This window comes from Triturus cristatus, chromosome 9, assembly GCF_964204655.1.
Source record: "Triturus cristatus chromosome 9, aTriCri1.1, whole genome shotgun sequence".
In the NCBI taxonomy this organism is placed as follows: Eukaryota; Metazoa; Chordata; class Amphibia; order Caudata; family Salamandridae; genus Triturus; species Triturus cristatus.
Window position 1 is genome coordinate 255,698,825 of NC_140592.1, and position 23,386 is coordinate 255,722,210.

At 43.5% G+C, this 23,386-nt stretch overlaps 1 protein-coding gene across 1 annotated transcript in view; it reads right to left on the reverse strand.

The window, feature by feature from the left end:
- LOC146797704 (uncharacterized) overlaps positions 1-18,003 on the reverse strand; it is a 31,799-nt gene extending 13,796 nt beyond the window's left edge. Inside the window, exons 1-2 of the mRNA XM_085624872.1 lie at positions 17,876-18,003; positions 8,301-8,455 (exon numbers count right to left, since the gene is read on the reverse strand). Of these exons, the coding sequence (XP_085480998.1) occupies positions 8,301-8,448 (148 nt within the window). The 5' untranslated portion in view covers positions 8,449-8,455; positions 17,876-18,003. The remainder of the gene's footprint in view (positions 1-8,300; positions 8,456-17,875) is intronic.
- Positions 18,004-23,386: the final 5,383 nt, after the last annotated feature.

Below are 23,386 nucleotides of genomic sequence, written 5' to 3' on the forward strand. Positions count from 1 at the left end.
AAGCAACAGGCCCTGCATGGCCCCACTGAACAAGACTTGCAAGACTAAGGCTCCGACGATACCATGGTAATCTCCCTCTGGCCTTGGGAAGTTGGGCAATCTGCCTTGTTTCGCTAGTTATTTGAGTGTCATTTGGAGGGCACGGGGGGAGAGGCATCTGAAGGAATTAGAGGCAGGCTGCTGCCCCAATAAGACTTAACCAAAGTATGTTGGGCAACCAGAATTTTACACCCAGGGGGAAGGAATCCAGTGATCACAGGGAGAAATGGAAGCCAGTAGGTGGATTAGAAAGCTAGAGCCTTCTCCCCAATCGAGCTTCTCTGTGTAGATCTTTGGTTTATTATGTTGTTTTTTTAATCTTTCTGGCCTAGCCAATAATCCACAAGACATGATGCCAATTGGAGAGACGGACATGGGGACATGCGCAGTTCTGGGGCAATCATGGGTTGACACCAAGGACTTCACCATATCACAACTTCTCCTTTGCTGGCTGGGGGACGGACCCTCACGGTGATCACACTGAACGTCCAGGGTCTAAACTCAACAGTGAAGAGGAAATGTTGGCTCCACTAGCTACACATGAAACAGATAGACGTAGACTTCCTGCAAGAGACACGCCTCTTGGGGGAGAAGTAAGGAGGTGCCAATCCAGGTATTTTCCCCAACAGTTCCATTATAATGCACACACTAATACCAAGGGAGTCTCAATCAAAGAGGGAATCACAACCCCCTTGTGGGTGGACACGATCAAAAGAGACTCAGAAAGAAGGGTAATACTTGTTGATGAAACGATAATGAACAGAAACATTACAATAGTGTTTGTGTATGGCCCAAATGAACACAGAGACAAATTCTACTCTTGATTGTTCATCTTCCTTTCTACCCATACAAGCACTGATTCAATAATCGGGGGTGACTTTAATGTAGCCATGTAAGAAATTGTGTTTCTGGTTGGCTAAGTTATAAACCCCCAACTAGGCAGAACCCACCACTGTAGTCAGGGTGATCTAGATACACAAAGAAGATAACATGTGCTCAACCTCTGGTAGCTTGGCACAGAGCAGGCAGGCTTATCAACAAAGGCAGTGTGTAAAATATTTGTGCACACGTAGAGTAATCCAGTAAATACACCACAAATAGACTCCATGCCTGTTTATGAAAATAGTTCTTTGTATTGTCAATGAAACAAGAGCAAAATGATATAAATATGATCAATATTTTTGCGCATTCAAAATATGCAGATTTAATCCTCACTCATTCCTCCCTACCCAGGAAAACTCATTAGAATGCAGATGAATGCAGATGCAGCTGAGTGTCCTGTGCTGTGGCTGTCTAGAGGGAATGCAGAAATGTAGCTGTCGCCCAACCAAAACGTGTATTGGAGACAGGCTGTCAGGCACATAGAGCAGTCAGTGCAGAGAAATGTCCACTTTCTAAAAGTGGCATTTCTAAAATAGTAAATTTAAATCCAACCTCACCAGTCAGTAGGATTTATCAAGACCATTCCACACATATGAAACAACAAAAAGCTATTCCTCTTAAATCAGAAATTACTACTTAAAAAGGTAAAAGGGAATTCCCAATGCTAACCTATGAGAGAGGAAGGCCTCACTGTAGTCAAACACAAAATAGGATGTTTGTCACTACCAGCACATGCAAATCATAACTGTACACGTCCTACCTTTTACCTACATAGCAACCTGTCCTTAGGGCTACCTAGGGCCCACCTAAGGAGTGACTTATATGTAATAAAATGGGAGTTTAAGACTTGGAAATTCGTTTTAAATGCAAAGTTAAGTGGCTGTAAATTGCACACACAGGCACTGCAGTGGCAGGCCTGAGGCTGGTTTTAAAGGCTACATCAGTGGGTTGCACAATCAATGCTGCAGCCCACTAGTATGCACCAATTACATTAGTGTTTAGGGAAGAAGCACATGCACTTTAGCACTGATTAGCAGTAGCAAAGTGCTCAGAGTCCTAAGGACAACAAAAAGCTACTGCAAAACGTGGAAGTAAAAAGCAAAAAGATTGGGGGAAGACCACCCTAAAGATGCCCTTAACTCCAACATGACAATCACTACGCACGGCCACCTAACATGACACTGGGCCTGTCATATCTACAGCTGATCAATTTCTAGAGGTCCTATCACGAGAAAGACAAAGACTTCACATTTTATTCTCATGTTCATATTTCTCTGTACTGGATTGACTATATCTTTGTTACCCCGCCAATATGATTCTGGGTGGAACCCTTTGAGATAGGGACATGAGAACTGTCTGATTGTGCCCCAGTTCATGCCACAATATCCTTGACGCCACTGACCCTTCCCCAACTAGAAAATGAAAAATAAATTAAATAGTCTTTCCAGAACCAGTCATTTGAAATAACATTAAGTACGGCTTGGAAAAATATTTCTAGGAGAACGAGACGGCGGATGTCACACAGGCGATTCTATGGGATGCCGTAAAAGCAGTGATGAGAGGAGCAGTCATCATCCACACAACCACATTTCTCAGAGTGGCAAGGGCAAACCTTCTAGAACTAGACGCTACAATCCAACAAATGGAACTGAGTTCAAATGCACAGGGAGCAGGAAAACTCAAAGGGCACTGCACACAGCCCAGCGAGAGCTGGAAGCCAGTCTGGCACGAGATGCAGCTTGCAATACTTTTGACTAAGAACAGCTGTACTATGAACAAGGAACAAAGCAGGTAGGCTACTAGTGTGTAAAATTACTTGACAGAACAAGCGGAGACCACAGTGACATAGATTCTCCTTCTCTCACTAAATGTGAAGAAGGAGTTTGATCGGGTTGGCTGCACTTTTCAATCGAAAACCTTAGACATCACAATGTTAAGCCCCCAGTTGAAGGTCTATATCCTAGCTAATTATGCAAGACCATCCACACAGGTATGGTTACATTTTACTCTTTCGCAGTCACTACAGCTGACCCGGGGGACGCATCTGGGCTGCACCCTCCAGCCTATGATCTTTGCCCTAACTTTGGAACCTTTGTTCCAACACATAAAAGCCAATCCGGCTTCCACGGGCCTGGACACAAAAACAGGCCAGGTGAAGAAGGCATTATCTGTGGATGATATTCTATGCTTTTTGACAAATCCCGCCACCTCCCTTTCCACACAGGTCGAGGAATTGTATTTCTCATTGGGTGTCTGGCATTAGGGTCAATCACCACAAATCAAAAGTGATGGGAGTAGTGCTGAACCAAAGAGACTGTAAAGCAAAAGCCTCAAAATACCATTTGCAGGTTACACCTACTGGAATAGAGTGTTTGGGAGTGGTCATCCCTCCCAGCATTGGAGACCTTTATTGAATGCCCCTCCCCCCGACACTCTGTTCAAAGACCTCTATCGGTGGGGCGTTTGGAGATTTCTTGGACAGGCAGAATCAACTGTGTCAGCATGAATTTCTTGCCACAACTGTTATAACTCAGAATGTGTCTCCCGGTAGTGATTTTCCCGATGACTTGAAATCCATACAGTAAAAAACTTAGGCATTTACATGGAATAATAAAACACCTCGAATTGCTAAAGCCTTAATGATTAGGAGCCCACTGGTTGGGGCAGATGGGTGCTCTGGACTTGGAGAAATACACATTAGCGGCACAGCTCATGCCAGCCCTCACTTGGTGTTCCCCGGAGGCTGAGAAACCCTGGTGCTGTCTAAAACAGGACCAATCTAGGTTCCCTTTACACCGTCTGCTGTGGTTGCCCCTGAAGGCATGTCACTCCATGGGGCCACTAGCCTGGGTGACAGAAGTGAGGACGCGACAAAGGAACAAAGTGGTCCGGACAAATCGAGTTACCACATACCATTCCCCTCTAACCCCAGTGCTGGGTAACCTAGACTTCCCCCCCAGGGATGACCGATAAGGGCTAGTGAGCATGGGAGGGGAGTGCCGCTCGGTGTCTCGGCCAATTATACTCTAATGACCTCCCCAAAAGAAACGATGATTGTGCAAATGATTTCAAGTTCAGACCAACAGACCATTATCGTCTCACCCAACTGCTACACGGGCCATAAAGCCCCACTGTAGGAAAGGGGTAGCAAGGGAGACGACCTGAGTGGAAGATATGAGGACAGATGGAGACACAAATAAAGCACCCTCCCATCTATATCACATCCTTGACAGACCTACCCCCCTGCCTAACATACATTGGACACTGGTCCCAGGACCCTGAACTTACACTGACAAGAGGCCGGCTGGATTTTAATCTAGGAAGGGCTTTCTTCAATATAAGACTAACACTTTCAAGTTCATGTTGAGGTGGTTCTTGACCCTGGTACATTTAAAAGCAATACGTTATGACCCTGACGACTGTTGGAGAGGATATGCCACAAAGGGAACCTAAATACATATGTGGTGGGAATTTCCAAAAGTGTAACCGTTCTGAGTCCACATGTGTGACTCTATAAAGGAAATCACAAACATCACATTAACCAGACTACCACAAATAGCGCTCCTGGGGTACATGGATGTAGATGACTTGCCCTCCCACTCTCGGGCGGAGGAAAAGTTGATAATGCCCCTCCTCTTGGTGGCCCGCCTGGTGGTAGCCCAGAGAAGGAGGAATGCTGCACTACTGGCATTAGAATAGTGGTTGGTGAAAGTATGCTCATTATACACAATGAAATGCCTCACAGCCATCCTGAGAGACACAGTGTATAAATTTGAAAAAATATGGACACCGTTTTAAACCTATGTTAAAAGAAACAGGGACCATGCACAGCCCCCACTATTGATAAGCCTGGCTGAGATTGAAGTGCTGGACATTAACACCGATCAAGAAGCGGATATGCATACTGAATAATCTCAATCAAAATACTGTTGTCATGCCTTGTTGTTCCACTTGTCCTTAAGTGCATGCCCATGTATGGTGGACCACAATCTCTAGACATGTTGTACAGGCGATTTATCTGTTTAAAATGTCTAAATAAAGGTGTTAGAAAGGGGTGATCTTCTGGCCATTCAATAACATATAGGTCTGTGGGGTCCATATATGTTTGAGAAGAGGTTATGTGAGGGGAAACACAAGAACACCACTAAAAGTACAGATGATTTGCATCTCAACCTGCGTTTTTTTTTCCACATTTGTTTCTAATAATGACATTTCCTTAAAGTGTACAGTGAAAGCTGTTATAGACACAGGCTTCTGGACATATTTGAATGTTTTGTGACATCTTGTATGAGATCACTGGTAAAGGGCATCAAAATCCACATTTCCCACTATGCCCTAGACGTTCTTCTGGCTAGTGTACCTGGGAAACCAGCATATCAAGGAAGTGGCACCCAACCCAGGTAGATCTGCCAACACTCAATGGTCTAAGGAAGGAAAGACAGTTCTCATTACCTTTCATGTACTGTTATCAATTAGGCCTGGGCAGTGAACTTCGTTCCGTTCGCGGAGTTTGAGGAGTTTTCTGCACTCCGCGAGTGCAGCAGAGTTTTTTCCCCCACTGGCGACCGCGAACGGTAAGTTCGCGATCACGAACTGTAAGTTTGCAAGTGCGATCTGCTGCTCGGGTAGAATTTCTACCCGAGCAGCAGAAATACCAGCACAAACTGCAGTTCGCACTGCACACTGCCACTCGCGGAACTTCGCAGAGTTATTTTGTAACTTCGCGGAGTTCCGCGTAGCAAAACTAGGTTCACCTGCACCTACAGTAAAGTAGCTGAGTGACACTCAAAAGCTTGAATTAAAAGTTCTTTGCACAAGGGCTCTGCCATTACCTCTAGTGGAACCTGTTTCATCTGTGCATAATGAGGCACTTGAGGGATAGCAATGTTAGAATGTGCTAGCTGTAAACATGTTGCTTACGATGAGAGCATAAAAGATGCGGTGATGTGTCTGAAAAACATTAACATGATGCTATATCTTTCGAATGTGGCTCATTTAATGTTGCCCTGGATATTTCTGTTTCTACCAGGATGTGCTTTGCGAGGTCTACTCAACCTCAGAACTTATGGGCCACCTCTTCACTCAAGTCCACAAATAGGCTCTGGGCATGTAGAATGGTCCATACTCATGACTTATTGAGTAATGGCATGGATGACCTGTAAGCAGCAACTTAGACGCTACAGATCCTGCTTTTGTCAGGGCAGACCTGAGGATAGCTGAAGACACATTTATAAAGTTGGTCAATTCCTAGAAAAGACTATTTGTACTTGTTAAGAATTATGTCACTCCACCTAGTGCATCCACTTCTAGAGGTCTTTGTTGGAAGATCTATGTTCATGTATGCCAGATCTAATATCACCCATGTAAATATTAAACATGCCGGCCATTAAGACACCTCCTTCTGAGAGTTCCTTCTCCTGCTTCCCTGCCATCTCATAACATAGACTCCCTTATTTATGTTGCAGACAATGATGTTTGGGTATCACTTCTGGCTTTGAGGTCTGGCTCTGCAGTTAACTCCTTCACTGTTCTAGTGCTTGAGACACCGCCTCTATTGTAGTACCTGTCATCATGAATGTACACAAATGGACTTATCTCTAAACCCTGTCATTAAACAAGATATGAGCAATCCTTTGCAAAAACACCCCATTTAGACCCTTGTGGCTCTTTTCCCTCCTCCCTGCTTTCTTCAAAACAAAAAAAGAAATGCTGGACTAAATTGCTCTCCTACAGTCTAGAGCAATTTGACTGTTTGGAATTTACTCAGGCTGGATTAGGCCCAGGAAGAGGGGCGAGTTCCCCCTAGGAGTTAGTACTGAACTCAGAATTTCCCGGACTTTGTAGTGTACTGGTCTGTTTCTTTTTGGCTTTTCTGCTGCCTTTGATTTCCTGGATCAATACATTTTGAACCACCCTATGCTTACACCAAACATTGGAGGAACTGCTTTGTCAGCGTTCTCCTTCTTCTTCACACATCAAGCACAATCTTATTTTTCTTGCTCCTTATCGAGATAAGGAGTATCCTATGCCTTGCAGAGTCTCACAAGGCTCCTCACTTTTGCATATTTTCTCATGTATCTATTTGCAGACTCTTCCATCTGCTAGCAGAGGTTTTTGCCTCATATGATATTACGCCAATTACATGCTGCTGATTCTTTGCTTTGACTCTTCCATTCCCAACTCTGATTCAGTCTCTTCACTCCTGTTTTGACTGCTCTTCTTTTGATGGGAAAAATCTTTCTTATCTGTCACAGCAGCAAAACAGGTGTCATGATATTGGGATACAAATCTTTGCTGGATCAATCTCTAGCCTTCAGCTTTTCCTGTCTATTGTAGTTTAGTTACTTATAGGACTAAAAAACAATAATTATGTTTAAAAGCAAGCAAGGTGAATCACTGACCTCTAGTCTCCCACATAACTGTCCATAGGGCCAGACCCAAATTTATCATGGACAAATGTTGTCCTTAGTCTCCTCTTAGTTATCACTCTAGTCAAGAGGCCTATTGCATCTCTAAGTACTTCTGTTTGTGGACACACAGGTAAGTAGGCAGATCCTTTTCAGTGTTTTCCACTTGTCTTTGGACCTAGCTGACACGGCAGCTGGGAAATTTTACTTGCCACCTATTCTTCCAGAAGGCTCTTTAGACTTTTTTGTCAACTTTCTTCCGTCAATTTTCTATTGTTTTGCTTTTCTTACTTCATATATTTAGTGTAGTCCCATGACATCTTGCAGTGACTGTGTGCTTTGGAATTTCCTGTTTGAATTAATTTAATTTCTCATTGCCTTTCACCTAGCAAACAAGATCTTGGTACTTCACTTGCTTGGCACGTTTGTGATGCACCTCTTTTAAACTGTGGAGAGTTGGCTGACAAATTGTACCCCTAGAGAAATCCTGATAAATAACATGAAGCATTCTGTTACATTATATATCAAGTCAATAGTGGCATTACTATTTTCCTGGTGGTTGTTTTTATATGCTGAAAGAATATAACAAATGTTAGATACTTTGTGTTTATGTAACTAGAGGTATATGGTTTGGTATGAATTATTTATACTTGTGTGTGCTGGCAGGCCAATGCAAATAAAGTTACATTGTTTGACTTAGTCCATAGGATGTTACATCACATTTGCATACATGTGTGAAATATTGGCATATTGCAGGTAACTGCAGTACTGAAAGATAGGAGTTTCAAGGAGCCTAAGCAGTCTCCAATGAAAGCATACATGTTGTGATATATTTAATTTCCATGTGTACAAACAATTAAAAGATGTTCTTATGAGGTACTAATTAACTTATGAAAACATCTTTCATATAAATTCTTCATATACGATTTTTAAATAATGCTTCCAAACATCTGAACTGTAATTTGAACTCACCGACAATCTGGAACTGTAATGAATCCTCTGGGTTAACAGTAGATTCTTGAAGCGCATAACCCATTTCTTGATCTTCCAGAATTGGCACTGGGGAGGCATCAGATATCTGGGCTAGTGACAAGATGACAAACAGCAAGGTACCCTTCATGGTGAACCTGAATACAGGAAAAATGTAAGATGAATATTCATTAGATTGCTTGCATGGTGTTTAAATGGTGGATTAATTGTGTAGATCTCAGAAAAACAATGATTGGATAGTTGTTCAATGTTCCAACCATGCAGCTAGGGACTGGGGTTAGAATAGAGTGTCCAGACGTCCACGAGTTTAAGGATTCCGGTGACAACTTTTTCCTGCTATTGCGTTCACACGAATGTTCAAATTGGCTGTTAAAGTCTCTGAAGTGGATGCAGGTAAGTGTTGTGTGATATGAAAATGAATCTATCAGTGTTGGGAGTGTAATACTAAAAAAAAGTTTAATTTCATATTCCTCTCTCTCTCTGACAAGAAATATAACGTTGCGTGGCCAATGAGATTAAAAGGTGGTTATTTTTCTACAACATTGGAAGTTGGTCTTATTTTTTAGTTTTTGTTGAAAATGCTTTTCTTTTTATACACATTAGAAAAGTGCACTCAAATATGACATTATCCCTCTGTCATTATGGACATATGCATGATACAAACATTTACCATACATAATATTAATATATGCCTAATCCCCCTACAAGAGACCTAGGTGACTGCGGACGCGGAGAGACACTCGGGTGAGACTGCAGAGTGTGCGCAGAAAGTCCGTGAATGTTCAGTTTTTAAAACTTGTAATATTTTAAGTGTACTGGTTTACTTTGCTGTATTTGCACAACGTTCTGTTTTTTAACTAAGAAACTTACGAGCATACCGCGTTAGGCTGCCTGCCCCGGTCCATCCCAGCTGTGTGCCGTTGCGTGGAGGGCGGGGCAGAGCGTGTCACTAGGGCAACACTTCCGGTCTAGCGGGCAGAGGCGTGCCTCCCGCCTAATTCCCCTCAAGAGATCTACGCGATTGCGGACGTGCAGAGACACTCAGGTGAGTCTGCAGAGTGTGCGCAGAAAGTTCGTGAATGTTGCGTTTTTAAAACTTATTATATTTTAAGTGTACTGGTTTACTTTGCTGTATTTGCACAACGTACTGTTTTTTAACTAAGAAACTTACGAGCATACCGCGTTAGGCTGCCCGTCCCGGTCCATCCTGGCTGTGTGCCGTTGCATGGAGGGCGGGGCAGAGCGTGTCACTAGGGCATCACTTCCGGTCTAGCGGGCAGAGGCATGCCTCCCGCCTAATCACCCTACAAGAGACTTAGGTGATTGCGGATGCGCAGAGACACTCGGTGAGACTGCAGAGTGTGTGCAGAAAGTCCGTGAATGTTGCGTTTTTAAAACTTGTAATATTTTAAGTGTACTGGTTTACTTTGCTGTATTTGCACAACGTATTGTTTTTTAACTAAGAAAATTACGAGCATACCGTGTTAGGCTGCCCACCCCGGTCCATCCCAGCTGTGTGTTATTGCGTGGAGGGCGGGGCAGAGCTTGTCACTAGGGCATCACTTTCGGTCTAGCGGGCAAAGACGTGCCTCCCGCCTAATACCCCTAAAAGAACCAATGTGTGGGCGACCGCGCAGCAGACGAGTGCAGTGGGCAAGCCGCAAGCCCGTCTGCGCCCGTCCATGCCCGACCGGGACCAGGGGCCAGAAACCCTGGTTCTAAGGGGATAGGATCAAGTACTCTAAGGAGGAACTACTGAGATTGCTAATGCCCACAGACACAGCATGCAGGCATAAAATAAGTGTAGACAACATGGCACCAATATGTAGCCACTGCAATCTAGCACTCATATTTAAAACACAAAATTTTAAGGAGACCAAGCTACAGTTGGCGTTACTAAATTGCAGGTCAATGGCCAGGCACAAGCATGAGATACACGATCTATTAAGGGAAAGGTCATTGGATGCTCTATTCCTGACCGAAACATGGTTTAACGAGAACTCTACCCCAGATGTTTTGGACGCCATCCCGAACGAATATATGCTAGTAAGGCAAGACAGGGAAGGCCAGAGAGGTAGGGGAATTGCCATAATCTACAAAGCCGACATGAAATGTGAAATCAAACAAGCAGGCCTAGACAACTGTGAGGCACTCTTTTTCACTCTATCCACGGCAGAAGATAACACCATAGCTGGCTTTCTAATCTACCGCCCACCGGGCCAAATAACATTTGCGACCCTGGGAGAAAAGTTAGTACACCCAGCCCTGAGACACCAAAAATTTCTGGTGCTAGGGGACCTAAACATACATTTCGATGATACACATAACCAAGAAATAAGGGCAATTTGTAAGGATATGCTGACACTAAATCTAACACAAAAAGTGTAATCACGAACCCATCAAGGGGGCCACATCTTAGACACTATTTTCTCAAATTTTACTGAGATGGAAGTTGAAAGCACCATGGCAAGTTCAGTGGTCAGATCACTACCTAGTCCCCTTCACAGTGCCATCTCATAGAAGGAAGGCGCAACACCCAAGGAAGGAAATTACTACTAGAAAGTGGAATAAATTCAATTCCGCATCTTTCACTCGAGCTCTTAGGGAGAAGAATCTAACGCTGGATAACGATATTAATCTAGCCAATAATAAGATGGAGTCATGGATTACTGATGCACTAGATAAAGTAGCATCCTGGAGCACTAGAATCTCTAAGAGACAAAAAGTAACAGCACCATAGTTCAATGATGAATTAATGAAGGCCAAAAAAAGGTGTATAAATCAGAACGAGTCTGGAGGAAAAACTATTGCAACAGGTCCAAAGAAGAATATAAAAAGGAACTAAAAGACTATTATTCACTAATCAAGAAAATCAGATGCGAATTTTGCACGGATAAAATAGAAAGAGCCAGCAGCTCTCATAAAGAAATGTTCACAAGTCTGAAGTCTCTCAAAAATCAGGAAGAGAATAAGGACACAACAGCCTCCAAAGAAAGCTGCAATAAGGTGGCAGAACTTTTTGCAAATAAAGTAATGAAAATATACGAGACCTTCCCAAGAGAAGTACGGCAGGGCCTTGGGAACTTTGTAGGAGGAACTCTGGATGAATTTAAAATACAGGAAATAGAGGAACTGAAAGCCACAGTGAAAGGAATAAAGTCTGGCTCCCCTTTAGACCCTGCATGACCAGAGAGAGTAATGGAGGGGGCGGACATGATCCTGCCGTACATCGCGGAACTCATCCTCTGCGCCTTCCAGACGGGAGTAGTCCCAACCAAATGGAAACAGGCCATCGTCAGACCACTCAGGAAAAATACATTGCTAGAATATACAGTATTAGAAAACCTTCGCCCAATCTCATTACTACCTTTTGTGGCTAAGATCGCAGAAAAATCACAAACAAACTGTTGGTTGACCACGTCAATACTAACGACCTACTACATCCACCCCAGTCAGGTTTTAGAATGGCGCACTCCACAGAGTCAGCACTACTGATGGCCACAGAGACGCTGAGAAAATACGTTGATGAAGGGCAAACGGCCGCACTGATCCTGTTGGATCTCAGTGCGACGTTTGACACCGTCTCGCACCAATTGCTTCTCCAAAGACTAGAGACCTGTGGCCTCAGGCGGAACGCTTTGAAGTGGTTGACATCGTTTCTATCCGTGCGGAGCTTCCTAGTCGCACAACAGACACATCTGTCCAATAGCTACCCTCTACCCCAAGGGGTCCCACAGGGATCAATTCTGAGCCCCACCCTCTTCAATCTGTATGTGGGACCACTAGCAGAATGTGTGGAGAAACATAAGGTGTCGATAGTGTCATATGTGGATGACACGCAGCTAATTGTAATACTCTCCCAAGACAAAGATCAGGCAGCGATCCGCTTCTCTAAATGTCTAGAAGAGGTGGCTGACTGGATGTCAAACCACTGCCTCAAGCTAAATGGGAATAAGAATGAGGTAATGGTGGTAGGCAAGGCACCAACCATATGGTCATCCACATTGTGGCCAGAACCACTGGGCCAAGTTCCCTCCCCAAAAACAGAGGTGAAAAGCCTTGAAATCTGGTTCGACTCCAGACTGTCTTCAGATTCGGAAGGTAGCTGGGAAGTGCTATGGGGGCATGAAAACCCTGAGGAAAGTTATAGATTTGTTACCATCTAATACCAGGAAAAGCATAGTACATGCAATAATTACTTCACAACTGGACTATGGAAATGTATTATACCTCGGCGCTTCCAAAAAAGGCCTATCCAAATTGCAGAGGGTACAAAAAGCGGCGGCACGTTTGGTTCTCAGCCTTCCAAGGAGAGCCAACACTAAGAAATCCCTTACAACCTTACACTGGTTGCCAGTGGGGAAGAGAGTCGTGTTTAAGACAATGTGCCACTGTCACCACATCCTTTCAAATAAAGGTCCTAGATACCTTCAACCACTACTGACTAAATACACCCCAGGACGCAATCTGGATGGCATTGGTGACAGTTCCAAGAATATTCAGAGCATGAATAGGGGTTCGCTCCTTCAGGTACCTAGCATCAAAAATCTGGAATTCCATGCCAATCGCCCAAAGAACTGAACCAAGTGAAAGTATACTTCCGCAGACAGCTGAAGACATGGCTGTTCACAAGAACTGAATAAAGTACAACTCAACGAGTCTTACTGGGGGCAGCTGCAGACTCACTAGATATGTCTCAGCACGGGGACACACCGGTTGGTGTAACCATGCGCTCTACAAATGAATAAATAAAAATAATAATAATAAATGGTGGGCACTAGTTTGTAATAGCTACACAATATACTGCCCTACTAGTGCCACAATATACTTCACAACCTTGCTAGAGAAGCACCTCTCAACAGAGAAAAAAGAATTCACACTCTAAGTCCACCTCATTTGCCTCTCTGATGCCAACAATTGCATCAATAAATGCTGCCTCAGATGTCCATTGAGATTTGTCCAGCAAATTTTGAACTGATGCGGCGGTAAAACATCTATCAATCAGAAATTACTTGTAGTCACTATTATTAATTTGCGGGACTGAATACTAAAAAATATCTAAGAGGTAAAGATACATCACAGTTTTGTTTTTTTATCCAAACTGTCTCAATACCTGTATTCCATGTTAACCAATAGAGAGTTTGCCATGGAAAACTAGGCGTGCACTTTTACCAGACATCTTATCGGGATGTTTTTCACTCATCCCCTTTGTGGGAGGCTAGTGAATGTACCTTAAGGAGTATTTGAATAGTTATCTCTTGGGCTCTGAAATGGTCAAAGAGGAAAGAGGGCACCACTATTGCACTGGATGCCTAGTGATTTGTTTAGGACTCTGTGGGCTTGGCTTCTAAGCCCATGTTATAGCAGTTGCAAAAGTCACTATTTCTAATTGTGTTTATGCCACAGATATGCAAATTGTATTGTTTTGAGATACTGATACGTTTTAGAGTAGAAATGTAATTCCAACCCCTTAGTTTCAGCCTAAAATGACAAATGTCCTGTACCAATTACCAATCCCAATGCACTTCCCTGGGTGGGAGCTATGGGTGAGGTGTCATCCATTCTCTTGCATATCCCCTGCATCTTGGAACAATGGTGGGTGGAGTTGTGAGAGCCTGATACACAGCAGAACACAGAAGCATTTCTCAGAGCAAATTTGTTGTCAAAATGTCCCCTGCTACCCACTGCTTGGATAACAAGGAAGCATGGAAAAGAGGTAATGGTTGGAAGGGGAGGCTGACGTAGAAATTAAATGGGAGGTGGCTTTTGACTTTTGGAAGAAGGTTGGGAGTAGCAAAAAAAAAGGTATGTCCAATATTAACATATTAGTTTCTGAGCTTCACCAGCTCACAATTACAGTGCTCGTTTTCTTGTCTGAAGTAAGACGTGCATGTATACTTCTTGCAGGGGTAGTAAGGGGAGATGCCACAGCAAACGGAGAATATACAATTCTTAGTAGCTAAGAATTCACAACCAAAAACCATGTCTTCGACCTTGGGACCTCCAGAGAGTTCAGGCACCAATCTTCCATCTTATTTTCTAAGACTTTACTGGGAATGGGCTACAATTTTGTGCAAATCTGACATGAAGTTTCTAATACATAGTTCCCACAAATCTATCTTTCTTCAAAGGATTATCAAAAGGTACAAACAGTAGTATGAAACAAACTCTCAAGAGTGTGCTGCCATTATTAATGTGCAACTTCTTCCAATGGTCATAAATGTGTTTATTAAATCCCCTCTTGTTTTTCTAAGTCATGCTAAATGGGATTTTCTGTAAGGCATTCTTCAGTGACCTGACAAATGCATAAAATGTACTTTGTTCTTTTTTAAGTTGGTCTGGTTCTGAAAATATAGGGCCCGATTCACAGAACTAACTTAAGACAAAATCTTAAACTTACTACCATTTTGGTATTCACAGAAGGCACTTACTCATTTTGGTATTCACAGAAGGCACTTACTCATTTCGGTATTCACAGAAGTTAGGAGTCCTAACTTTAGGACTCCTAAATGCCTTCTGTGAATACCAAAAGTCTTAACGTTAGGATTTTTCTCAGTTTAGGAATAGTAAAGTTAGGAGTTCTAACTTTACTACTCCTAAACTGAGAAAAATCCTAACTTTAAGACTTTCGGTATTCACAGAAGGCATTTAGGAGTCCTGAAGTTAGGAGTCCTAACTTTATTACTCCTAAACTGAGAAAAATCTTAACTTTAAGACTTTCGGTATTCACAGAAGGCATTTAGGAGTCCTAAAGTTAGGAGTCCTAACTTTACTACTCCTAAATTGAGAAAAATCCTAACTTTAAGACTTTCGGTATTCACAGAAGGCATTAAGGAGTCCTAAAGTTAGGACTCCTAACTTCTGTGAATACCGAAATGAGTAAGTGCCTTCTGTGAATACCAAAATGAGTAAGTGCCTTCTGTGAATACCAAAATGGTAGTAAGTTTAGGATTTTGTCTTAAGTTAGTTCTGTGAATCGGGCCCAAAGTCTTTAAGTTATGTGCATGGATGGGAGGTCACAGTATTGTGGTAGAAATATCGATGTCCACCATATTGCATCTACATTATTGACTACAACTACATCATCAAGGTGAGAAGATGTGGAGTTAAGTAGAGTACATCTTAATTTCCCTACCTTGATGATACAGTAGTACTCAATAATGACGTTTTATGTATGTATGTATGTATGAATATGGTATTTCTACAGGGCGAACTCAGCCAAAAGTCAGCAGAGTGATGTACATGGTCAAAGACACCTAAAGTCAACAAGTAGTAGGAGAGGAAACTTGGTTGTGAAAGGTTGTGAAGATCCAAGATATTTCAGGTCGACATATCCGCTGCCATGCTGTTAACTGCATTCTTATGTTTTGATAATTAACGATGTACCTACACAATTTCTGTCATAACACATATGACAATTCTTGAACTTGGCTAGTGATACACATGTGATAATGAAAGAATGGTGCCTGCTTTGTGAATATCGGCTAAATAACGCAAACAATAACACTCTCTTTCTATCTCTCTCTCTCCTCATGACTTCGAATCAATGTATGGCCAAAGACTCACCAATGTCCATGCAATGCAATGCTGTGCAGAAGCTGCAGTGTTATTTGTGTGATTGACAAAAAAACAGTATTTTGCTGTATTTCTATCTTATCATAGATAGACGGTGTACACGGATGATGTCATCAGCCGCACTTGCACAATAAATGTAGCGTTTTGCATGAGTCTAAGCACAAACCTAAGCAATAAGTGTATTGCTCTGAGATTTCCTTTTGCCCACTGTTTGTGCCTATTTTGCTTTGGCGCTAGTAGTCCACAAAAAGTCAGTCACTGCCAATTAGTGTGACTTTAGTTAATCTAGTTTTCAATGGATCCCTATGTGTTTTACGCTGTTCCTGCCTTCACCACCCCCTTTGCATTAGGTATTGGGAATGTGGAGCTATGTGAATCAAAGCCGTTTTGCATTGTGCCTGTGTCAACTTTCAACACAGAAACCATGTTTTGCGAACGAAAGTTGGTCAGCGCTGTAGTTTAAACCACTTCACGTCACGTAGCACTGCTTTGCGTCATAGAGCGTCCTTTGCTAAACATTAGTACATCTAGGTCTATCGTTCTGTGTCTGCCTCACTGCCTAATCGTTTCTGTCCACATCTCAGTAGCTGAACACACGGCCATTTGTCATTTTATCTTTGCATACATGAATGTATCCCGTCATTTCTCTTGTTCCGTTAGTGTGTCAGCCTCACAGTCTGTATTTTTGTATCTCTCTTTCCTCATCTCCCAAGCGCCTAAGATCCTGCACTGCGTCCCTCCCTTCTGACGCCGGCCCCTTACCACAGCCTGCAGGTATACTGCGCGTCATTTACATTTGTCCAGGGGAAGACGTGCGTGTGCGCACACTTGAGCACTATGCTCCTGAATGGGCATTACTGTGCTGCGATCAAAAGACCCTTTAATAGCGCTTCTCGTTCAATCTCCGATACCGAGAGCCCTGCCTCACCGCGCTGATGTATGCCTCCATTGTCCTGAGCAAACCTGCACCACACAGCATCCCTTTTACTGCCAGTCCTCAGTCCCAAAAAAAGTCATCTGGCCGAACACATTTCACGAGGTAATTGAGGCATGACGAGAATAACTCTCTGAGAGGGGGACAAGCGTGCTGTTATCCTGAGGCTGGGTGAAGCTGAGCTCTGTGGGCGCGAGGGCCGCTGCAGCGCGTGGCGTCATTTCCCCTCGGTGAGCAATGGGCGCCACTGTCGAGGGTCACCCACACAGGTCACTGGCAGCGTGCGGGCAGCAGCGCACTGGATGCTGCTGGTTCCACAACGGGAATCATTTATAGCCTAAGTGCCCACCCAGATGATCGTAAACGCGATATGAAACTCAGAAGTTTGGTAAGGTTAAAAAAGTGAACCATGTTTATTTTGTTGATTTTGCACTAGTTTGGATGTTTCTGTAAAATATAACAAAATGATAGTGACTGAAACAAAAAAAAACACCTTTCAAGTTTAAAAAGTGGGTGAAATGTATTTGTCCGTTCGCATGTTCTGTAAATACAGTATAAAATTAGTTGCTTCATGTTTTGACTTAAATAAAACTCAGAGCAAATCCTATTTCCTAAATTCCCTATTCCGCAAGCAATAAAATGGAACATAACTACTTGGAACCAAATTACAAACAGGCCAGGCTTCAAAGTAAGACAGACTGTGAAAAAAAAGAACAGAGAGGTATGCAGAGCCCATTGATGATTTTAGAACATTTTTCAGAGATAAACGTGTCAGCTCTGCTATCTTTTAATTAAATTATGGGCTTCAAATTAACTCCCTGAATTCTTTTGCTTCGAGTAGCGAGTTATACGTACACCTGGAAACTTCAGTGTTGTCTCTTCGTTGTCACGAACCTGAAACAAGCCTTGTTACCGTTGCCCTGAAATAAAGATTTAAAGCCCTTTCGATTTTCTTCCTTCCCAGACTTGCTACTTTCTCTCTCTCTCCAATCCCGCTCTCTGTCGAACTGCCCTCTTCTTTCACTCTCTCCCCCTCTGCACGACTTACTGTCGGTGTTGAACTTGGGTCCGAGCTTCTCCTGTTTTCGGCTTCTCTCTCCTGGATGAACAGTTCCAAAGAGTTGTGCCGACTCCGGAGCAGGTCTTTGTGAGCGGTGGGAGGGGCTTCCTCCTGACCCTGTGTGGTAGCGAGCTGGACTCTCTCCCTGCTGCCCTGTCCCCTGGGAGGAGAAGGCGGGGTGGGGTGGGGGGCCGGCTTTGGCTTTGAGCCATGAAATTCTTCCCTGCACAGACCAACGGAACTCTCAGCCGACCCTCATTAGGTTCAACTGAACTTCCAGCCTTCACTACAGCTTATCTCCCAATTAATGACGTGTCAGGCAGGGCCCATAATGTAAGTTAATGAGCATTTATTTGTTACATAGACACCGCTTTATTGTTTCCAGCTTAATCTGTGTGCACCGCGGTTGTGTCCCCCCCCCCCCCCACACTCAGTGCTTAGTCAATGTAAACGCAGAGGAAGGTTATATTGATAGATAAGGGGCTTTGCCACCAGGGCTGGACTGGGAACCCAAAGCAGCCCTGGCAAATGTTGTGCATAGCGATGGAGCGCACCCAGCGAGCCTGGCCACTGCAAGGGGGCTTGGGGTGGGTTCTCATTTCTTCATAGCCCCTCTCACTAATGTATTTCACTTGTTTTATAGTGCCGCTCATACAAGAGTAGTGTGTTAGAAGATCTTACATCATAAACACACACACACAGAATGAATCATATGTGTGTAAATCAGTGTATAGAAAATGTTACATTAGACAAAGGGGACTAAAAGGTGTAGCATTCACATGTCATCCATTCTGGTAGGCATTTTTTAAGAGTGCTTGGTCTGGGGAAGCACAAACTCAGTAATCAGAACGTAACACAGTAGTTAGGGTTGACTTTACTAATAAGAATGTATTTTTGCCCAAACAAACCATTTTTTATCAAAAATTGGATAATGAAAGACTGGGACAAAAAAACGTAACTTTCTAACCTAGATTACGATTTAAATTTATGAAATGCACAGTAACAAAAGGATCTCTGTGACAAAAGCAGTTACCCAATACACTATGCACAAACATTTTGTTTACTGTGATCTGCATAGTGCACGCTCTTCGCATCAGGCATATTAACCCTCCGTGCTACCTTAGATGAGTCAACACTGACACTAGACAAAATTCTTTCATTTTCCAGCAGGTACGTTAATCACCAGAGTTATGCTAGACACTTTTATTGTTCCCTGAAAACTAGTGGATATACAAGGAACTTTGCAGTGCCTTTAAAACTGCTGCACTGCTACAAAAGCGGTCCCAGTAACAAAAGCACCCCCTACCCGACCAGCCTCCCAGGAAAATGCCTGATGGCCTGTACGACCAGTCTGGCCTTGAAGGCCACAAATTAATGGAGCATGTAATATAAAATCACTTACTGTTATTTCGTCTTGAAAACTGATCTAAAATTCAACCATTAATGAAGGGAACTGCAATAAAGTGTACAACTGGAAATATTAAAAAGTGAAATAACCCCTCACTCCCTCCTGTTGTGTAACAAGGGTACAGTGGGCTCCAATGCAAGCAAAGAGATGTGCCCTCAAAACCTCATTGGGTTGTAATTTGCATTTATATAGCATTTACTACCCCTGATGAGGAGTTGAACAGCTATCTTTGGGGTCACCTCACACCCTTAGTCCCTGATGCCTTTGCATCTACTGCGCTAATAATAGCCACACTTGTGTACAACTCAATTCCAAAACAGCATACATCTCCTAATAGAGGAGGTTTTAAAAATCAGACTAAAGTTATGGTAACAGACTCCGAAAGATTATGGTGCCAATTACGATCCTGTAAAAACCGGGTACGAACCGTCGGATGGAGGCTTTTTTCCGTCCAACTCGTACCCGGTTGTAAAACTTTACAAACATGCAAGTACGATTCGCACGGAAACACCATTTCCGTACGAGTCGTACAAAACACCGACCAACGAAAAGATACATACAAATGTGATCCGGGGAAAGCGCCGACGTGACGTCGGGACGCTCTCAGGCAGCGTTTCACGAACCAGGAAGTACGATTCGAACCGACAGCGGTCCGGACGGCAATATTTTTACGGCACCCAAAAAGTGCCGGAAAAGCGAAGTACGCCGCGATGCGAGTGGAATTGGGGGCCCGGTATGCGCCGTACCCCCCCCAGCCCCCGTGAGTATGCGCCGACCCCCCCCAGCCCCCGTGTACGTACGCGCCAGCCCCCGTATGTACGTGCCGACCCCCCCGTGTATGTATGGAGCGTACCCCCCCGTGTATGTATGGTGCGTACCCCCGTGTATGTACGGTGCGTACCTCCCCGTGTATGTATGGTGCGTACCCCCCCGTGTATGTATGGAGCGTACCCCCGTGTATGTATGGTGCGTACCCCCCGTGTATGTACGGTGCGTACCCCCCGTGTATGTACGGTGCGTACCCCCCATGTATGTATGGAGCGTACCCCCGTGTATGTATGGAGCGTACCCCCCATGTACGTACGAGTCCTACCCCCGTGTATGTACGGTGCGTACCCCCGTGTATGTATGGAGCATACCCCCCGTGTATGTATGGAGCGTACACCCCGTGTACGTACGAGTCGTACCCCCGTGTATGTACGGTGCGTACCCCCGTGTATGTATGGAGCATACCCCCGTGTATGTATGGAGCGTACCCCCCGTGTACGTACGAGTCATACCCCCGTGTATGTACGGTGCGTACCCCCAGCATACAGAATTTTAAATATCGATATGGCAAAATATAGAGTTTAAAATATCGAGTGGACATAATATCGACTGTCAAAAATATAGTGGTGCAGAATATCGAAATGCAGGTAAGAAATATCGTTTGTCATAATATCGAAGTTAGTAATATCGACAGTCATAATATAGTTGTTAAAAATATCGATTTTTTTAGTGTTTTAAGTGTTAGTATATTTGTTAAAAGTATGTATTATTTTTGTAATGTATGTTTGAATTTTTTTAAAGTAATGAATTTTATGTTAAATAATTTTTGTGTAATTTAATTCCGTAGCGGGTTTTGGGTTTATAGGGGAATAGGGTGGGAAGCAATTTAATTATAATATATTTTTTAAGAATTATTTAGAAATAATTAATCATATGTTAATTATTTTTGGCGCAATTTAATTCTCTAGCGGGTTGTGGGTTTATAGGGGAATAGGGTGGGAAGTAATTTAATTGTAATTAATTAATTATTTTAATAATTCATAATTTAGTATTTAATAATTTATATTGTTAATTAAGTTAATTAATTATTATTAATTATTTATACATTGTTTAATAACAATTAGTAATTCATTGGTAATCATATTAATTGTGTTTTTTTAATTAATTTGTAATTAATTAGATATTCATTATTAATAATTAATTTGTAAATATGTTAATGTTGTACTTTGTTAGGAGTGGGTTGAGGGTTGATAGGGGAGTAGGGTAGGAAGTAATTTAGTTTTAATGTAATTTTTATTATTTTATATATTATATTTATTAAAAGTAATTTTATTGTGTTAATTGTGTGAATTTATTTAGACTTGATGGTTATTAATTTTATTGTTAATTGTTTTTAGTTAACTAATTCATTGTTAATTAATTATGTTAATTTATTAATATTTACAATATTGTAGGTAACGTTTATAGGGTAAAATGGTGGGAGGTAAATTAATTTAGAAAAAAAATTACTTGTTAATTAATGTTAATTATATTGCAGGAGTGGGTATACTAAATTATTCCCCTACGCTATCCAACACTTTCCCTACTGTTACACTTGGTGTGGGAATTTTAAATTATTCCCACCCGCTATCCAACACTTTCCCTACTGTTGCATTAGCTGGAGTGGGAATAGTAATTTTTACCCTCCCACTATCCAACACTTTCCCTACTGTTGCAGTCACTGGAGCGGGAATAGTAATTTTTACCCACCCGCTATCCAACACTTTCCCTAATGCTGCACTCACTGGAGTGGGAATAGTAATTGTTACCCACCCGCTATCCAACACTTTCCTTACTGTTGCACTCACTGGAGTGGGAATAGTAATTTTTACCCTCCCGCTATCCAACACTTTCCCTACTGTTGCACTCACTGGAGTGGTAATAGTAATTTTTACCCACCTGCTATCCAACACTTTCCCTACTGTTGCACTCACTGGAGTGGGAATAGTAATGTTTACCCTCCCGCTATCCAACACTTTCCCTACTGTTACACTCGGTGGAGTGGGAGTAGTACATTATTCCCACCCGCTATCCAACCCTTTCCCTACTGTTGCACTCACTGGATTGGGAATAGTAATTTTTACCCACACGCTATCCAACACTTTCCCTACTGTTGCACTCAGTGAAGTGGGAATAGTAATTTTTACCCACCCGCTATTCAACACTTTCTCTACTGTTCCACTTGTTGGAGTGGAAATAGTAATGTTATCCTTTACGCTATGTAACGTATTTAGTATTGTTATATTTAGGTGCCGATTCCGATCCTGTAAAACCCGGGTACGAATGGTCGTACGGAGCGTATTCTCCATCCGACTCGTACCCGGGAAAAGCACCTTACAAACCCGCAAGTACGATTCGTACAGAAATACCATTTCCGTACGAGTCGTACAAAACACCGACCGGCTAAAAAATACCCACAATTCCGATCCGGAACATCTTGTACGTGACGTCCGGATGGAGTCGGGCAGCGTTTTACAAACCAGCAAGTACGATCCGTGCCCACGTCACTCCGCACCGCTCATTTTTTACGGCAGCCAAAAACTCCCGGGAAATTGAGGACGACGCGAAGAAGGAGCACCGGTACGCGACGGACAGCCATGGACCCCATCCTACGTGTCATCCCAGCCCTCCTAGCCTACGACCTGGTGCACATACTCTGGGGGCGTGGTTACGGCGCGTACCCCTACATCACCACTCCAATGGTAGTACGGGCCGTACCCACGCTCTGGGGTCGTGGGTATGGCGCGTACCCCTACATCCCCACTCCAATGGTGGTACGGGCCGTACCCACACTCTGAGGGCATGGGTATGGTGCGTACCCCTACATCCCCACTACAATGGTGGTACGGACCGTAACCACGCTCTGAGGGCGTGGGTATGGCGCGTACCCCTACATCACCACTCCAATGGTGGTACGAGCCGTACCCACGCTCTGGGGGCGTGTGTACGGTCCGTACCACCATTGGAGTGGGGATGTAGGGGTATGCGTGGTACGGACCGTACACACGCCTCCAGAGCGTGGGTACGGCTCGTACACCCCATGAATGTGGGGGTACGGTCCGTCCCACCCGTACCCCTACGGCACTAGTACACACGCCACGAATGTTGGCTTAGGGCCTGGTGCAGCATATAAGCAGTATATTGGTGTGTGTGTATGCACAGGTCAGCAGTGTACTGCACCAAGGGGTCGGGTGGGTGGCTGGGTGGCTGGGTGGCTTCAGAGGACTCCCAGCAGTGGACAGAGACGTGGGGGTGGGTGCAGAGGACTCCCAGCAGTGGACAGA